This window comes from Tursiops truncatus, chromosome 13 (assembly GCF_011762595.2).
Source record: "Tursiops truncatus isolate mTurTru1 chromosome 13, mTurTru1.mat.Y, whole genome shotgun sequence".
NCBI lineage: Eukaryota > Metazoa > Chordata > Mammalia > Artiodactyla > Delphinidae > Tursiops > Tursiops truncatus.
In genome coordinates, this window is record NC_047046.1 from 40,457,105 (window position 1) to 40,476,796 (window position 19,692).

Here is a 19,692-nt window from a genome sequence, read left to right on the forward strand (position 1 = left end):
GAATTCAGTAAAGTTGCAGCATACAAAATTAACACACAAAAATCAGCAGCGCTTCTATACACTAACTATAAATTATCTGCAAAAGAAAGAAAACAATCCCATTTACAATACCATCAAAAACAATAAAATACTTAGGAATAAATTTAACCAAGGAAGTGAAACATCTCTACACTGAAAACCACAAGACAATTATGAAAGAAACTGAAGAGGACACAAATAAATGAAAATATATCCTGTGTTCATGAAATGGAAGAATTAATATTGTTAAAATGTCCATGCTACTCAAAACCACCTATAGATTTAATGCAATCCCTATCAAGATTCTAATGGCTTTTTTTTTTTTTTTTAACAGAAGTAGAACAAATAGTCCAAAAATTTATTTGGAACCACTAAAGACCCCAAATAGCCAAAGCAATCCTGAGAAAGAACAGAACAGGAGGCATCATACTTGATTTCCAGCTATGGTAATCAAAACAGTATGGTACTCACATAAAAACGGACACAGAGACAAAAGGAACAGAATCAAGAGCCCAGAAATAAACCCATGCATATATGATCAACTGATCTTTGACAAAGGGGTCAGGAATACTTAATGAAAAAAAGACAATCTCTTCAATAAGGGATGCTGGGGAAATTGGGTATTCACTCATAAAAGAATGAAACTAGACTCTTATCCTACACTGCTCACAAAAGTTAGGGTTAGGGTTAACTGAAAATGAATTAAAGATATAAATGTAAGACCTGAAACCATAAAACTCCTAGAAGAAAACATAGAAAAAAGCTCCTTAACATGGGTCTTGGCAACAATGTTTTGGATATGACACGTAAAGCAAAGGCAACAAAAGCAAAAATCAACTGGGACTATATCAAACTAAAAGCTTCTGCACAGCAAAGAAAACCATCATAAAAAAGGAAAGGCAACATAGAAAATGCAACAAAATATTTGTAAATCATATATCTGATAAGTAGTTAACATCCAAAATATATAAAGAACTAATACAACTCAATAGCAGAAAGACAAATAATCCAATTTTAAAATGGGCAAAGGATCTGAATAGACATTCTTCCAGAGAAGATATTCGAATGTCCCAGGTACCTAAAATGGCACTCAACATCACTAATCATTAGGGAAATGCAAATCAAAACCACAATGAGATCTCACCTCACACGTTAAAACGGCTATCACCATAAAGACAACAGACAACAAATGCTCGTGAAGATGTGGAGAAAAGGCAACACTTGATGTTGGTGGCATTGTAGACTGGTACAGCTATTATGGAAAACAGTAAAGAGGTTCCTCAAAAAAATAAAAATTGAACTACCATAGATCCAGCAATTCCACTTCTGAGTGTAAAACCAAAAAAAAGAAAGGAGGAAAAGAAACACTGACCTGAAAAGATATCTGCACCCCCATGTTCATTGCAGCATTATTTATAATAAACATGGAAACAACCTAAGTGTCCCCTGACCAATGAATGGATAAAGAAAATATAGCATGTGTGTGTGTATATATATATGTGTGTGTACACACACACACACACACACACACACACACACACACACACACACACACACACACACACACACACACACACTGGAATACTATTCAGCCATAAAAAGAAGGAAATCCTCCCATTTCCAAAAACATGGATGGATCCCAAGGGCACTATACTAAATGAAACAAGACAGAGAAAGACAAATACCATATGATCTCACTTATATATGGAATATAAAAAAATAAAAAACCCAAGCTCATAGTAAAAGAGGTCAGATTTGTGGTTACCAAAGGCTGGAGGTTAGGGGTGGAGGAATTGGATGAAGGTGGTCAAAAGGTACAAAATTCCAGTTATAGGCACACCTCAGAGATATTGTGGGTTCAGTTCAGACCACTGCAATAAAGCAAGTATTGCAGTAAAGCAAATCACATTAATTTTTTGGTTCCCCAGTGCATATAAAAAGTATGTTTACGCTATATTGTAGTTTATTAAGCGTGCAATAGCATTATGTCTAAAAAAATAATGTACATACCTTAATTAAAAAATACTTAATTGCTAAAATATGCTAACCATCATGAGGCTTCAGCAAGTTCTAATCTTTTTGTAATAGTAACAAACACCACTGATCACAGATCACCATAACAAATATAATAAGGAAAAATTTGAAATATTACGAGAATTACCAAAATGTGAGAGAGACACAAAGTGAGCAAATGCTGTTGGAAAAACAGACTTGCTCAATGGGTTGCCACAAAACTTAAATTTGTAAAAAATGCATTATCTGAAGTGCAACATAGCAAAGCACAGTAAGGATACCTGTACTATTTACCTCTGTCTCTACTGTCTTATACACAATGCTTAACATTCCATAAAAAATTACCAGACACACAAAAAGCAAGAACAGCAATCCACTGTCAAGAGACAAAGAGGTTAACAGAATGACAAAGAAATGATCAAGATGTTGGAATGATCAGATAGAGAATTTTGTTATGTTAAAAGGTCTAGTGGACAAGGTAGACAACATATATGATGAGATGGAGAACTTCAGCTGAGAAGTGGAAACTATAAGAAAGAGTCAAAGAAAAATGCTAGAAATGAGGTAAAGAATGCCTTCAATGGTCTCATCAGTAGACATCAGAGCACAGCTGAGGAAAGAATCAGTAAACTTGAAGACAGGCCAATAGACATTAGCTAAACACTAAGAGAGAAAGTGGAAGGGAGTGGGGAGGCAGTCAGAAAAGGGGAAAAGGAGTGGGGAGAAGAAATAGAACTGAGCACCCATGGCTGTGGGACAGTATCAGTCTGACAAATATATAGTAAGTTATTCAAGAATTTATATGAAGTACTTCCTGAATCTAGCAAAAAAGAATAAAAAAAGGAAAAGAAAAGATCATGAAAACAGTATCTGCTACCATTTGCGCATGTAATTTGCCCTCACGAATGCCGTGTTCTGCTAACCATTTCCATAACTCTCTGCAGGTCAGCCTTCTCGACCTTGATCCTCTGAACTCACTCATTCATTACCATAATTGCAGCCGCCTGGCTTCTCATGTTTAAGTGCCACCTCCAGGCCTCTACTGTTTTAAGGTCCTATGACATCCCCCGTACCCCCTTTGCTATCAGTGAAGCAGGTCTGCAATGGCATTTCCAGATGGCAGCCCTAGACCTCAGAGGACATGGAAACAGTTTCTCAGTGATGTTAGGACCTTTTCCACCAGCGATTTTTCGGTGCTTTGGTAGATGATGTAGCCTTTAGGCCCCTCCATGGCACAAAATTATCTGGTATGATCCATATTCAATCCAGCCTGCCTGCTTATTTAAAACCTTCAATTGTCTGCAGTGGCGTTTCTGGCATTTTGACACCTATAACGGGGGCCATTGCTTTGTCCATGCTGCTAGGAACTTTCCAAATACACCTCAACTTGTACCATCAAAAGAAATCAACGATGCTCAGAAGCCAAAGACAGTTGCCCCAGTGAAAGCCACGATACCTTGTCCAGTTTCTGGGCCTGAGTCAATTTTGGACTTAGAACTATGTATTGAAGGAGAGGCCAGATCCTGGAAGGGAAGATTCTGCAACACCAAAGCAAACGTATAGTCATGAATCTCTCAGACCACCCCCCAGTGACCATTTATTCAAGTAGCTGTATACCAGGGAAAGGGGAAAACCCAAACATTTCACAAATTATTAAGTACAAGATGCAAGAGACTCAAAGTGTTATCTGGCCCCTCTGTTAGACAGGGGGCATGCATAGGGGTGAGATAATAAATAAAACCTGGGCCAGATCTGGCTCACAGTGTAGGCACTGGGTCCACAAACACATCCAGAGGACACTGCCCCAGTCCCTGAATGTATAATTGGAATAGACATGTTGGCAAACACTCACATCGCTTCCTTGGTCTACAGTATAAAACAGCCAGATGGAAGGCTCTAGATCTGTGCTCCCCCATACCCTGGCCAGGATAAATAAAACCAATACCCCACATGCAGGGAAATGACAGAAATTAGTGCCACCCTTAAAAACCCAAGTATGCAGGGCTGATGGTCCCTACAATACTTCCATTTAATTCACCACTCTGCCACTACAAAAACCAGAAGGAATGTGGAGGATGACAGTGGACTCCCACAAGCTCAACCAAATAGCCCCAATTCTAGCAGCTCTGCCACATACGAAATCTTGGCTAGAGCAGGTCAATACTACTTAAGTACACAGTACACAGCAACTGACCTGGCAAATATATTCTTCTCTATCCTCATTAGGAAAAAAAAAGACAGAAAACACTTTGCATTCACACGGACAACAGTATGCATTTACATTTACAGTTCTGCCTCAGAGCCATCTGCGCAACCTGCAGAAAACACCCTGGTTCACCCTGGTCCAACGATGTCCTGTTAACAGAACCAGATGAGCAAGAAGTGGAATGCTGAAGGCTTTAATAAGACACCTATGCTCCAGAGGGTGGGCAATCTTACAATTCAGGGGCTTTGTCATGTCAATAAATTCTCAGGGGTTCAGTGCTTTGGGTAATGCCCGGACATTGCCCCCAAAGTAAAGAACTTGCACTTCCACCTTGCACTTCCTGAAACAGAAGGAAGCACAACGCCTGGGTGGCTTCTTCCGGTTCGGGGGCAGCATATTCCACAACTAGGAATAATGTTCTGATCCATATGCCAGATGAGAAAGGATGCCTGAACACCAGGCTCCTTTGTCAAAGGACCAGCAGGCAAGAAGAGTCACCACCTTAGCAGAGGTAATTAAACTTGAACATCAGAAGAAAAGAGTAGTATACACAATGGGGACAATGAGAACTACATTTCATGTGCAGATGATGCACTTCAGGGTCTCTTGGTGTTCCCTTGTCCAATTTTGACAGTAAATGGACAAGTGTAACAACCCTGGCCTAAGAAGGGCATGATAACCAGGGGTTGAGACCTCCAGGGTTGAGGGCCTGAGTCACATCACCAAGTAAGCCCTGAAGACCAGACGTGCTAGCCAAGGGGAAGGGGAATCTAGAACAGATAGTAGAGGAGGGAGAAAATGATTCAGTTGTGGCCCCAAGGTCAACTACAGCAATAGGAGCCCCCCACGGTCAGCAGGTGCATTCCTTCTGGGAGCATCAGCTTGACTCCAGCCTCTGGCCACCCTTCCTTCCACAGGTGTGACCCCTTAGCACTTCGATAAGCCTGTTGCACACTAACCTCCATCTCGGTCTGCTTCCTCTGAAGCCCAACCTACAAGAAACAGTAATGTTTATACCTGTATTTCAGGGGTGTCATGTTCCATTAAATAACACATGTCAAGTTGTTTGGACAGTGCTCGACTCATAGCAGGCATTCAATATGTAAGCATGAGAAATTGTATCCTAGGGAACAAGATAGATAAGCTTATGTAAACCAAGCTTATGTAAACCCCAGGATTATACGTATCTTCTAGATGCCAGGTGAGAGATACGTAATTCCTGAGACACAGAACACAGGAAGCATTGATTTTAGAGGTATGCTCAGCCTCACTAGAAGATACTAAGTGGAAACAAAGGTCAGTACCACAATCCAATTATTTACTATACTATCCCTATTTTCAACTGATTATAGAAGATGTAAAAACTGCAGAATTTGAACTGCATTTGAAAAATAAAGGAACAAATGCTTATTAATACGGTATCTTAAAATTCTGGTATATTAATTTTTATTAAAGAGCACTAGGGGTCGCTAATGGACCAAGAAAGCCCATAGGTCCCTCAAAGTTTTGGGAGCTGCATTTTATTTATTTGAAAGGATAAGAATTTAAAGTGCTTTGTAACAAACCACATGCCTTTTCAACTCATCCTTCTATTTATTAAATCACCACCCTATCATGTTTTAAATTATCTTCATGGTAAAAGATCACATCAGAACAGGATAATTTGATTCTTTTCATGAGTACAATTAGAAATTAAACTTTTGCAAAATTCAATCATGTTTAGATACTGAGCACACACATTTTTAACGTTTCCTATGTGGCACAACCATTTAGCTTCAGCTAATACAAGCGATAATATGTATGCTAATGTTCAAATCAAACTAAGGCCTCATTTAGCATGGTCTTATGTTCGAAGTTGAAGAAAATAGCCAGATATGCAAAGAACTGAGCGTAGATTTGATTTGATCTAGGTAACTGATCTAGGTAATTACACAGATGGTAATTATGCAGTAAGACTTGTGCTCATGGAAGATACAAAAAAAGTGAAATGTATAAATTCCTTGGGAGCAAGATGAATATGATCTACTGGTGGTGAAGACACAACAATAAACTGTGATACAAGGTAGAAGACGAATGACAGTGCTTGTAATATTCTTGGGAAATCTGGAAAAGGACAGCTGCTTTCCACCTGCAGGAAGTCAGGAAAGAATTTATGGAGACAGCATTTGAGCTGCACTTTCAAGAATGGGTTGACATGGGCCACGTGAAAATAGACGGCCAAGAACTCTCCTAGGTACATAGAGAAGAATGAGAAGTGCAAGGCTATAAAGGAAAATAGCAAGTAGCTCACGCATGAGTCAGGCAAATTAAACTATTTGCAGCTCATTTTTGAGCCTCCCCCGCACCGACCCCAGAGTCAAGCATAGCAATTAACCCACTACCTTTATTTTTTTTTTTTAGTATAATCGGTATTTTTTTCTCAACTTTAGTGAGACTCCATATCTGGTCCACAAGTATCAACATATGAACAAATAGACCCAACAGTGTGAAAGGTACTAATTCAAACATGCTTAGCACACACTTACTGGGTTGATTAATAATTTATATGAAAATTGGTTAAATCTAATAATTAGAATAAAAAGTACAAAATCATATAAATTCATTCTTGAACTTGTGATAAATGCACATAAATCTTCCAATTATGGGATTATAAAATAACCTTTAGGGAGTATGTTAGACTATGGTTAATCACAACAAACAAGAAATACACCTTACGTCATAGTTAATTTACCAGATCATTCAAATAATCAAAAAAAGTTATCAGGAAAGAGGGGTGAAGCAACTTTTGACTATGGTGGCATAAAGAGATCTGTGAACTGTAATCCTGAAAAAAGAGTATAAAATTGGACAAAATTACCAAACTACTCATATCATGGTGCTGGATATCGACTAAAGACAACAAATTGAGAGGCATACTCAACAGGAACTAGAACTTCAGGTAACAGGAGTCTTTAAGCTTCCAGCCACAGGCTATGGCCCCCGCCCCCCGCCCCCCCAACCCCCTTCTCCAAGAAGTCTGACCAAACCAGGGCTGGCAATGAAAGCCAGTAGCTTTGCCAGAGGGAAATGACTTGATTTGGAGCAAAAAAGCAGCAAATTCAGTAGGAAACAAATGGAAAAATCTACAGCACGAGGCGCCTTTTCCCATTAGAGTGTATTTGCTTTCTGTCGGGGGTATAACAAATTACCACAAACTCAGCAGCTTAGAACACCACAAATTTATTATCTGACAGTTCTGTACTTCAGAAGTCCAAAATGGGTCCCACTGGGCTAGAATCAAGGTGTCAGCAGGGCTGCTTTCCTTTCAGAAGCTCTAGAGGAGAACTCACTTCCTTGCTTTTTCTACTTTCCAGAGGCTGCCCACACTCCTTGGTCCCCTTTCTCCATTTTCCAAGCCAGAAACATTGCATCTCTCTGACCATTCTCTCCGACCATTCTCTCCTAGGCACATCTCCCTCTCATTCTGACTCTTTTTCTGCCTCTCTCTCACACTTTTAAGGACCTTTGTGGTTACACTGAGGCCACCAGATAATCCAGAATAATTTTCCTCTTTTAAGGTCTGCTGATCAGCAACCTCAAGTCCATCTGGAACTTTAATTTCCCCTTGTCACGTAAGCTAACCCAGCCACAGGCTTTGGGGACTAGGATGAGAACGTCTCTGGAGGGCCATTATTAATGCCCACCACATGGGGCAAATGGCAAAACAGCCTGGAAATGAGAGACCCAAAAAAGAACAAGGTAAGCTGCCCATACATTCCTGGCTGACTGTGCAGGAGAAACAGGAGAAGGCCCCACAGAAAGCAGAAGCGGAGGCAGAAGTGAGGAATGGCTGCTCCCCAACCTACACACAGATCCATCGGCAGAGGGCAGAAGCTCTATGCTTCTGAGTATTCGGGCAAAACCTCTACCCAGATACTGGCTGACCACTAAGCTATGTAGATGCAGGGGTGTAATCTAGGAAGTTTAGTCCATTTGGGGTGTCATAACAAAACCACCACAGATTGGGTGGCTTAAACATGATTTACTGCTCACATTTTCAGAGGCCGGGAAGACCAAGATCAAGGCACAACAAGATCTGGTGTCTGGTGAGAGCCTGCTTCCTGGTTCACAGATGGCCATCTTCTCACTTTGTCCTCACATGGCAGAAGGGGCACGAGAGCTCTGGGGTCTCCTTTATAAGGGAACTAATTTCATTCACAAAGGCTCTATCACCATGGCCTAATCACCTCCCAGAGGCCCCATCTCTAATACCATCACTTTGGGATTTGAACATATGCATTTCAGGGGGATGCAAACAGCCAGTACATAAGAGAAACTACGCTAAAACATTAAAACAATTTTTTTTTTAAAAAGAGCAGAGATATCAGTAGGCCAGACACATTCTATATTTCACAGATGAAGGCCAGACAAGTTAATAAAAAATAATAATAACCTCAAGGGGAAAAGGTCAGAGTTGCTAAAATTATATTATATACAATGTCTAGTTTTCAAAAAAAACTTGGGAGACATGCAAAAAAAAAAAAAAGGGAAGTATGACCCAGTCTGAAAAAAGCAGGTAATAGAAACTGACTTTTAATGGGCCCATATGTTGAATTTAGCAGATAAGAAGTATAAAGTTATTATAAATATGTCCAAAAAGTTTAATATCCAAAGGGATAAAATACCAAAGAATATTTGTAAAAAACCAGAGAAGGCAGTAAAAGAGGAACTAAGGAACAAAAAACCTGAGACATATAGAAAACAAGTACAAATAGAAGACGTAAATCCAAAGTTGTTAACAACTAAATGTGACTAAACTAAATCAAAAGGAAGAAATTTTCAGATGATAAAAACATACAACTGAATTATATGCTGCCAACAACAAACACACATTAGATTCAAAGACACAAGGAAGTTGAATGTAAAAGGAGAGGAAAAGACAATATAAGCAGTAACTATAAGACAGCTAGATTGGCTATATTAACATTAAAAAAAATAAACTTTCTGGTAAGAAATATTACTGAAGGCAAAGAAAGACATTTCATAATGACCAAAAAGGTCAATACACATCAGGAAGGCATATCCCATATAACATATCCCACATAATCCCACTATAAATGGATATGCACCTAACAGAGCCACAAAATTCATGAAGCAAAATCTGACAAAATTAAAATATACAATTCAAGAATTATAGTTGGAGACATCAATACCTCACTCTCAGTATTCGATAAAACAAGCAGAAAATCAGTTAAGGATAAGAGAACTGAACAGCCCCATCACTAACTTAACCTAATTTACATTTATATAATACTCCACCTCAAAGTAGACTACATTTTTTTCAAGCACTCAATAAACATTCTGTAGGATAGATCAAATGCTATACTGTAAAATAATTCCTAATACATTATAAAAGAATTTAAAATACATTCTTCAAAACACAATTCAAAGTAAGTTACCTGATCACAAGGGAAATTAAATTAGAAATCAACAATGGAAACAAATTTGGTACATCTCCAAATATTTGGCAAACAAGATACTTCTATATATACCTGTGGGTCAAAGAAGAAACCACAAGGAAAATTATAAAATAATATTAATATTATTAACAACCTTATGCCAACAAATTAGACAACTTAGGTGAAATGGAAAAATATCTAGAAAGAAAATAACCGAAACTGACTCGGGGAGAAGTAGAAACTCTGAACAGATCTATATTAAATAATTAAATTGATTTAGTAATTTAAGATCTTTCCACACAGGAAGTCTAAGCACAGATGGTTTCACTGGTGAATTTTATCAAATATTTAAGGAAGTAATAATCTTTCACAAGCCTTTCGGAAAACAGAAGAGGAAAGAACACTTCTCAACTCATTCTACGAGGCCAGTATTACCCTGTTACCAAAGCCAGACACACACATCTCAAGAAAACTACAGAGCAGTACCTCTCATGAATACACACCCAAAAAATCCTTAAGAAAATACTAGAATTCAGCAACATATAAAAAGGATTATTAACCAATACCAAGTGAGATTTATACAGGAATGCAAGTTTGGCTTGAAATCTCCAAATTAATGTAATATACCATATTAATAGATTAATAAACAAAAATCACATGATCATCTCAAAAGACAGAGGAAAAACATCTGACACCCATTCACGATTTAAAAAAAACAACTCTCAATAGACTAGAAATACAAGAAAGCTTTCTCAACCTAATAAAGGGCATCTAAGAGAAACTTACAACTAACATCATATTTACTGGTTAAAGACTAGATGCTATTCCCCAAAGATCAAAAAATAAGGCAAAGATTTCTGCTCTCATTGTATTTATTCAACACTATACTAGAATCTAGCTAATAAACAAAGAGGGGAAAAAGGATCCAGACTGGAAAGGAAGAAGTACAATAAATGTCTTTATTTTGCAGATGATATGATCTGGTATATAGAAAATCTTAAGGAATCAACAAAAACCTACTAGAACTAAAAAGCAAATTCAGCAAGGACACAAGATAGAAAAGCAACATAAACACTGTCTTTCTATATAATAGCAACAAGAAATTGAGAACAATTCCATTCAAAATAGCACCAAAAAGAATACAATGCATAGAAGTTTAACAAAAAGAGAAGATCTGTACACTGAAAACCTCAAAACACTGCTGAAAGAAATTAAAGATCTAAATAAACGGAGAGGCATTTGATGCTCACAGACTGGAAGACAATGTTGTTAAAGTGGCATTTCTTCCCAAACTGATCTGCAGGTTCAAGACAACACAATCTCTATCAAAATTCCAACAGGTGTTTTTATAGAAATTAATAGAATAATCTTAACATTTACATGGAAACACAAACTTTTGACTGACAATAGCCAAAATAATTTTTCAAAAGATCACAGGTTGGAGAACTTACACTACCCAATATCAAAACTTAATTACAGGGAATTCCCTGGCAGTCCAGCGGTTAAGACTCTGTCTGCACTCCCAATGCAGGGGGCCCAGGTTTGACCCCTGGTCAGGGAACTAGATCCCGCATGCTGCAACTAAAGGTCCCGCACACTGCAGTGAAGATACCTCATGTGGCAATGAAGACACTGCACGTGGCAACAAAGACACTGCACATGGCAGTGGAGACACTGCATGTGGCAACGAAGACCCAGAGCAGCCAAATAAATAAATATTATTTTAAAAATTAATTACAAAGTAATGTAATAAGACAGTGTGGTATTGGTGCAAGGATAAAATACAGATCAAAAGAAGAGAACAGGAAGTCCAGAAATAAATCCTTACATTTATGGTCAACTGATTTCCAACAAAGGTGTCAAGGCAATACAATGGGGAAAGAATCTTTCTAATAAACAGTGAATAGATTAAAAAATGTGGTATATCCATACAATGAAATGTCATTCAGCCATAAAAAGAATTACTGATACATGCTACATCATGGATGAACCTTAACAAAATTATACTAAATTTAAAAATTCAGACACAAATGTTTGTATGATCCCATTTACAAGAAATTTCTAGAAAAAGCAAGTATCTAGAAACAGAAAGTAAATCAGCAGTAGCCTGAGTCTTGGCTAGAAGCAGGAAATGAATGCAAACAGGCATGAGGAAACTTTCTGGGGGAATGGAAATGTCCCAAAACTAGATTGTGGTTGTGGTCATACAACTGTGTAAATGTATTAAAAAAATCATTGAAATGTACACTTACAGCAGGTGAGTTTCATGCAGTGTACATTACTCCCCAATAAAGCTGTTTTAAAAATAAAAAGAAGATGAAGAAGGTGCAGGAGTTCCCCATCCCTGGAGGACACAAGCATAGACTGAATGAGCTCCTATCAGGGACACGAGGGTAGAGGCTCCATGACCTTCGTACTTGACCTCACTGTCCATCACTAAGAGCGTGAGGTCTTTTAACCCAAAATGCTGGTTTATACATTTTTTGTGGCTTTTCGCAGTTGCTATTCCTAGGGTTATGAGGAGAAAACATTTGTGACTGCTCTTCCAAATATTACACTTGCAAACATTGAACAGAGAATGTTTTTCACCTTTCGTCCTGTAAAGGCAGCCCGATGAAGTGGCGTGTCTCCCATGTCATTTAATACATTTACTTCTGCACCAGCCTAGTAAACATGAAAGCTTTAAGCATCTTCCACATATCAAGAAATATACAAAGGTGAAAACAGTTCCCTAAAAATATATTAAATATTTAAAAAATTAAAATAATTGTTAATATTGACTGGTTGTCACTACTAAAAATAAGTTCAGTTCACAGTAAAACAGTAAGCTTATAGTAAAAATCTACCTGATAGGTAGAAAATAAAAAGCTACTTTTCTTTAAAAATCTATATACCCTTTCCTCTACTTTAGAAACACTCATATTGAAAAAAAGGAGAACCGTCTCTGAATAAAATAGCACATTTTCTCCACCAATTTAATTTAATGAGTTTAAGGGAAAAAAAAGAAAAAGATGCCACCATTTAAATGGTGGAGGAGCTGGAGGTTTAAGGGCTGCCTTAGCTCATGGATTTCAGGTTTGGGGCCACCAGATCAATTTTAAGATGAAACCCGATTTCAGAAATATCAGTATGTGTGAAAAATTATTCATCACAGAATTGAGAAATATGAGTTCTTAAGTTACAGCGTGCTCATTAAGAGATTCTGACATTATTTTTTAATTACAAAGGATGTGCTTTGGTCATTTTTTTAACTATGCTCAAAAAACAACGTAGTATCTTCATTAATTCATATGTCCATTTTTGCAACTCTAAAAAGTCAATGATGTAAAAATCAAATGATTGAAAAAACAGAATTTTAATTAGTCAGGCTACCCTAGTTCATGTATTTAGCAAAGAACAATTAAGTGATTAGCAACTGCTTTGAACAGGCCATTATGCATCATGGCCCAGACGGCTTTTCCAAGATGTTTATAATTTCCATAATAGCCATATTTTATTTATTTAAAAATTAAAGCCATACATATACCTTTAACAGATCCTGGACCACTTGTCTATGTCCAAAATAGCAGGCCAGATGAAGAGGTGTCCAGCCCAAATTAGACTTACTTCTTCCTAAAAAAAAAAAAAGGAAAGAGGTATTTTTAGATGTTACTGAGGTAACTGAACAATAAAATTAATTTCTCCTTAATACTCTGCTCCAACACATTGGCCGGTGGCTCCCTTTCACACTGCACTGCTGATGAGTGAGAGGCAGGAGACATGACACTGTAATACATGTTCTGAGCGAGACGGGTCAGAACTCAAAGGACACAGACTCTGCGGCCACCTTCCTAACTCGATGTCCTCACTCTTAACAGGGTGGAAGGAGACTTGATGGGGGTTACATTCAAACTGGTCTGCGGCTCTAAGGTGCCGAGCGAGTGTCTAACCACCCTGCCATCAGCAAACGAACACGTGGGTCTCTTGGCACAGCATTTCCTGAAAAGCACCTCTTGTTGAAAACCTGTCCCATGTCAGGAGAGTGGACAGAAAGGGGAACTGGGAACCAATCTTTCCTGCAGCGTTTAGCAAGCTGTCGGCGCTGCAGGCGGTGACTGAAAACGGAGCCTTGACTTCAGATAAAATCACAGGTAATGAGGATAAGTGTTACCAGCATGGGAGAGTCCAACTAGATAACAAGAACCCAAATTAAAAGCAACGAAATGTCAGATCCCAGCTGAGGAGAGGTATAAAACAACTGAGCGTGGTGAAAACGAGCTACATTAATTCAATTTAGGAAAAAAAAAAATAGGGCATTATAGCTTAGAGCTGAGAGCGCTTCAGAAGATCTCCAAAATTCCAAATGAAGCTTGAGAGAATACAGCCTATGAAAGCCGTGAAAGCCCACCACCGCCCCAGAGGGTCTCCTGAAGCCCAGCAGCAGGCTGCCCGGCTCTCCCTGGGAGGAGGTGGAGGTTAACGGCTGCCCTCGGCTCCTGGATTTCAGGTTTGGGGCCAACAGAAAGCCCGCCACCAGCCTCAGTGTACCCAGAACAGGGCTCTAAGAGCTCCCAGAGGGACTGTCACCGCCAACAGTGTCCCTGTGACTGTTTGCCACTTACCAAACTCCTATAACTGTTCCCTCTCAAATGGGTGCCCTCTGGAACCCCTAATTCCACAGGCAATACGTCCTGGAGCCATGGTCTATTGCATGGAACATTTCTCTTTACCCTCTGTCCTTAACCTAGCTCTTCCTGATGACAATGATTCTCCTTTATCCCTCGGGGGGAGGCTCCCCCGTTCCCACACCCCCACTGGTCCTCACGGCACAGAGCCACGTGAATTCCCACGTCAAAACCCAACGTGGTCTCTGGCCAATGACCTCTCTCGTGTTACAACCCCTCCTCTGAGGCTTCTGACATTAAGCACCGCTACCCACCCTGCAAATGCTTTCTCTGCCGCCATCTACCGGCCTCCAGTGGCTCACCCCTCACCAGTTAACTCTGGGCAGCAGTCTTTCTCCTTGCGGCAAATCCTGCCACCATCCTAGGGGTGACTACTATGAGCCAGTATCCTGGTGTCTCCGATTCTCAGCTTCCCTCACTTCCCCGCAAACCTGGCCTCTGCTCCACGTCGGGTACCCAACCCCAGGGCCAGAGTCTGGATGTCATCATCACGTCTGAACTCAGGAACACAGAAAGCCCACTTTCCCACAGAGTGCACACTTTCCCACTTCCTCACACAGGCAAACCCCCAGACTTGCTCTTCAACTGAACTGACCCTCCAGTTCTTTAATCGCTTTCCCTCTATGTAAATATCCCCACCATCTTCACTTCCTTCGGTAAATCCAGCATATATTTCTTGGTCCCTCACTTCAACATTTCTTTGCCAATATCGTCAATATCCTATCTTTGTCACAGCAGCCTAGAAAAACCCCAAAGCCTGATAAACACACTAGCTCAATTTTTTCTATAACCACACCCAGGTTGCTAACAGTGGTGGAAGAAAAACAACAAAACCTTGTGGATTCATGGCTCCATAAAGTCAGGATCTCATACTTCAGCAAAGCCTTCACTGCTGCCCGGCAATCCTTTCCACACTGCCGTGCAGGTGTCCCTCCTATGTTCCAGCACAGGTATTTCAATCCTCACCACTCCCCTCAAGCCTCTTACCCAGACACCTGCCTCTTAGCAAATGATCTGATCTCTTAGCTTCACAAAGAAAAGAGAAGATTTCATAGGATTCCCTGGGCTTCCTGGCACCGAATCCACCCCATACCTCTACCCACAGACGCCCATCCTTCCTCCTGAGGCCTCAGAATCATCACACTTCCTGGATCCTGGATCCCATGCCCCCCTGCTTCCCAAGTACTCCTTTTCCTCATCTTCAACCTCTCCCTCTTTAGTTGGGAATAGGAAGGAGCAGGTGAGGATTTGCGTCTCATCCACCTAACAAGCAAAAGCACCCAACCCCCCCTCTCTGGTCCCGGGCGCCCTCCATCCCTTGTCCTTCTCACTCTCCTCCGCCCCCCCCCACCCCGGTCTTCACGCTTCCCACCTTGCGTTCCCTCCCATCAGCTACCCACCCACTGCAGACCAGGTTCATTTCCCACCGCGTCACTAAAACTGTCCTCAACTTTTACCAATACATGGTGTCACTGGATCCTAGGGGCACTTTTCAGCAGCCAGCGTACCGCGTCACTGGACGGCATCTGACAGCCCAGGTCAAGAGCCTCCACAGCTCTGCACTTCTTCCCAGGGCTCTGTGGAAACTCCACTTTCTCTGATTAGCCTTCATTACTAGAATCTCCAATAAGGACACCTCTTGGCCCCTTCTCACTGCTTTGTTTATAGGCTCTTCGCTTCAAAATCCATATTTCCATTTCCAACTCTCTACTATTCACCTCCATTTGGACGATACAAGAATACCTTATGCTCAGGAAGTACAAAGCTGAATTCACTTACCTTACACATACACATGTACACAGAAAAAACACCTGTTCCCCCTCCCACATCGTTTTCACAATGAACTGCCCCATTATTCACCTCCCTTCTCAAGTCAGAAATAAGCACCACTCTTGTCTGCCTTTCTCCTTTTCACCCCTGCCCAATTTAATCAGTCCTATCAATTCTACCTCCTAAATGTTAACGATACCTACTTTTCACCATTCCCATTGCTTCTACTCCCATTTAACCACAACAGTCTCCTCTGAGTTGCTGCTTCTGAACGGGTCTCCTCACCATCTAGTGCTTCCACATGGGATTCTGAATCAAGAAGTCAAAATTTACAGAATCCTAAATAATTCTTAAAATACTCCAAATACCAGTAAAAATGTTTAAAAAAAAACAAGGGCCATACTCTACAAGTTCTTGATAATCTTTAATAATTAAAATCTACTTTTTAATTTCACTTTGGTAAATAATGTAGCAGAGATACTTTCCGCATCAATAAATCAGTATCTACATAAAAAATAAGCAAATAAATGAGCTATTAAGTCACGAAATAAAAATGCTCCAAATATCCTTTATACTCTTTACAAATTATGGACACCCAAAATTTTTTATCAATAAGAAATATCAAGTTTAGAAATATTTACAGAAAACCGTACCCTATACTGAATATTAAACACTGGGAAACACCAGCAGATGTTATGGGTAATACTCAAGTAATTTCCCATGCAGACCTTCCAGCAAAGCAACAGGACAGCACTACACAAAATCATGTGTTGAGGGCTTCCCTGCTGGCACAGTGGTTGAGAGTCCGCCTGCCGATGCAGGGGATACGGGTTCGTGCCCCAGTCTGGGAAGATCCCACATGCCGCGGAGCGGCTGGGCCCGTGAGCCATGGCCGCTGGGCCTGCGTGTCCGGAGCCTGTGCTCCGCAACGGGAGAGGCCACAACAGTGAGAGGCCCGCCTACCACAAAAAAAAAAAAAAAAAAAATCACGTGTTCATGTTGCCGATATAAGCTCTTATTTTGCTTTCAAAAACTTATCTTTTAGATCACTCATAGAAATTTATACAAAGCATGCTATGCGTATAAACATATTAGTATTTATTTCATTTGCAAGAATGTCTCACCATTAGCAACAGACGGGACCATGAACACACACTCGTAACGGCAACAGCTACAAGCCAAACTACCCAATTAGCTCTTCCTTTGTGCCCCTAGCCTAGAAGTGTTGACCTTAACCTTCAAATGCACGTCAGTGCTTCTCTCTCCCCCTTAAACTTGACATTAGTGGATTCCTCCCAACCAGTAACATCTCTATGTTGATTGTTGAGCTTTAATTCTTGCAGAAGAATTATACTACACTTTACCATTTTCTCAATTTCTCAGGGTTTGGAAAAACAAAATGAGATAGAAAAGAAAACCAAGAAATGCCAGGCACAGTGATTCCCACATGGAGACACTCACACCCCCAGCCCCAGCCCTCCCCACTCACTTCTGTTGGGTGAACTCACATCACCTGATTACGTTGTTCCTCTACATAAACCCTTCAAACTGCCCTTCAGACAAGTCTGACTGACAGGTATAATGAGGGTGAAATTTTGAAAAAGCAGTAACATCTGTCTCTCAGTTTTACATTTCCAAGTAGGTGACTCTCCGCTAACTAGCCTGAGGCAACCATGGGTGAGGGGGGGTGATTGGCACAAAGTAAAGGGTTGCTGAAGATCATCAAACCAGGCATGTTTCTGGCATTCAAAACAGAACCCCAAGGTAAAGATTAAGAACCAGGTTTCTATTGAAGGATGAGAAGGATTTTTAGAATTCCTTTAGCATTCCAAAAACCGACTCAGACTATAATTTCTGGACAACTCAGAGCGTGGTTTCTTCACTGCTACGAAGGTAATACTCCTTCCACACGGAGGGTGAGGCCATGAAGTTTGCTGCTCTATGACAGGAGGAGAATGTGACACAGCAGAACAAAATACCCGTCAGTGACAGAGGGCTGTGGGAGAGGTAAAGACGTAAAACGGGGCATGTGGCTCCTGATTCTAAGCCCGGAGAGTGAGATAAGTCGTGAGTGAGAACAGGCAGTGGGATGTAGGACGCTAGGAAAAGGTCCCCTACCAGGCCACCTAGCCTAGCACCAACCTGCACGGTGGCCACGTCACAGTAAACTCAGTAGCGCAGGCAGCGGGAAGGCCAAATGTTGGCTACCTAGAGCTGCTCCGAGCCCCCATGGGTCACTCAACACCCCCAAGGCCACACCCACAGGTGCGTGGCCGAGGTGAACCAGCGAGCCTAGGCCACGTGCCAGAGGGAGACATGAGAGGTTCAGGGTGACACAAAGCCAACAAGAGCCAGGATGAGACTCCCAACACAGCCAAGGAGCACCACCTGTGCTTATGAAAAACCTGCATTTGACTCTGAGTTTTACTTCAGCTACAGATGCTTCAGGGGCACTAGGAAGACAGGTTACCGAGGAACCAAAGGCCGTCCACACAGAACAAGGCTCGCCTTTACATTCACAGGCCACCTCAGGCGAGACGGGGAGGACACAGGTGAGAGGCTCTGGGAGGCCAATCATTTATCAAAAGAGCTACTGAAATGGAGGGACCCAAAGACTTATATTTAGTCCTCCAAACTCCCAAAATGAGAAGGCGCTTGTTGAAATATCAGAGCCGATTTAGAAAATAAAGCCTATTTCTCTGCACCCCCGAGTTTAATATACTTGTAACCTTGCTACACAAGGCACATTGTGATTTGGCTGCTACCTACCCACCTAGCCTTATCCCTCACCCCCCCTGCCTGCAAAAGCCCTTGCCATCTGGGCTGCTTCTCACCTCAGGACCTTGGCATATGACGTTTCTTCTGCCTTGACCCCCTTTCTTCTCTATTTTTACCTGGTTAAGTCTACGTACTCTTCATATATCACCTTAGAATAATTTCCTCCAAGAAGCTAATCCTTCGAGTTCCAGTTACATACTTCTTATATGTTCCCTAACACCCTGCACTTCATAGCTTCCATATTCTGTACATATTGTGCAATGCAGACTAGTTTGAGCTAGTAATCTACTAATCTCAGTGAGGGTAGGATCCTGTCTGACAATATTTCTAAGGTACTTCACACGCTTCACCTACAACGTCTTCGAGAAAAAGAAATTATCATAGCATGCATCCTGTGGACTCGGGGGTCACCCTTGTAGTTCATAAGGTTTAGGACCCATGACAATATTAAGACTGGATCTCAATTTCTCTGACTTAGAGGGGAGGAGGAGAGTACCCACTCTTATGGGGGTTCTTCCTAGGATAAGAGATGAAAATTTATTTCAAGTTCAGAAAGATTAGTGCTAAATAAATGATAAAGTAGTGCATACTCATAAGAAAAAGCTAAAAAATCCATTCAAAGGTTACCTTTGCAGTTAATGTCAGCAGTTACTTCATTCCTTTCCATGGTTTCCAATAACTGTCTTACTTCTTCAGCGTTGCCGTTTCTGGCATGATGGAGGAGCTGTTGCTCTGCTTCTGTGCTCATTTCTAGATTTAAAAAATAATAACATTGCTATTATGGAAGAACATATATTAGCTTTTG

The 19,692-nt window shown here is 40.7% G+C and overlaps 1 protein-coding gene across 11 annotated transcripts in view; it reads right to left on the reverse strand.

Moving 5' to 3' along the window:
• The window catches only part of OSBPL1A (oxysterol binding protein like 1A), a 211,898-nt gene that overhangs the window by 180,184 nt on the left and 12,022 nt on the right, over positions 1-19,692 (reverse strand). For 10 of the 11 annotated variants that reach the window (XM_019930488.3, XM_019930491.3, XM_019930487.3 and 7 more), the window contains 3 exons: positions 19,515-19,637; positions 13,202-13,287; positions 12,265-12,339 (listed from right to left, as the gene is read on the reverse strand). In XM_019930488.3, coding sequence (XP_019786047.1) covers positions 12,265-12,339; positions 13,202-13,287; positions 19,515-19,635 — 282 coding nt within the window. In that variant the 5' untranslated portion in view covers positions 19,636-19,637. Of the gene's footprint in view, positions 1-9,675; positions 9,745-12,264; positions 12,340-13,201; positions 13,288-19,514; positions 19,638-19,692 lie in introns of those variants that run through there. The other variant, XM_073790600.1, reaches the window with a different exon arrangement.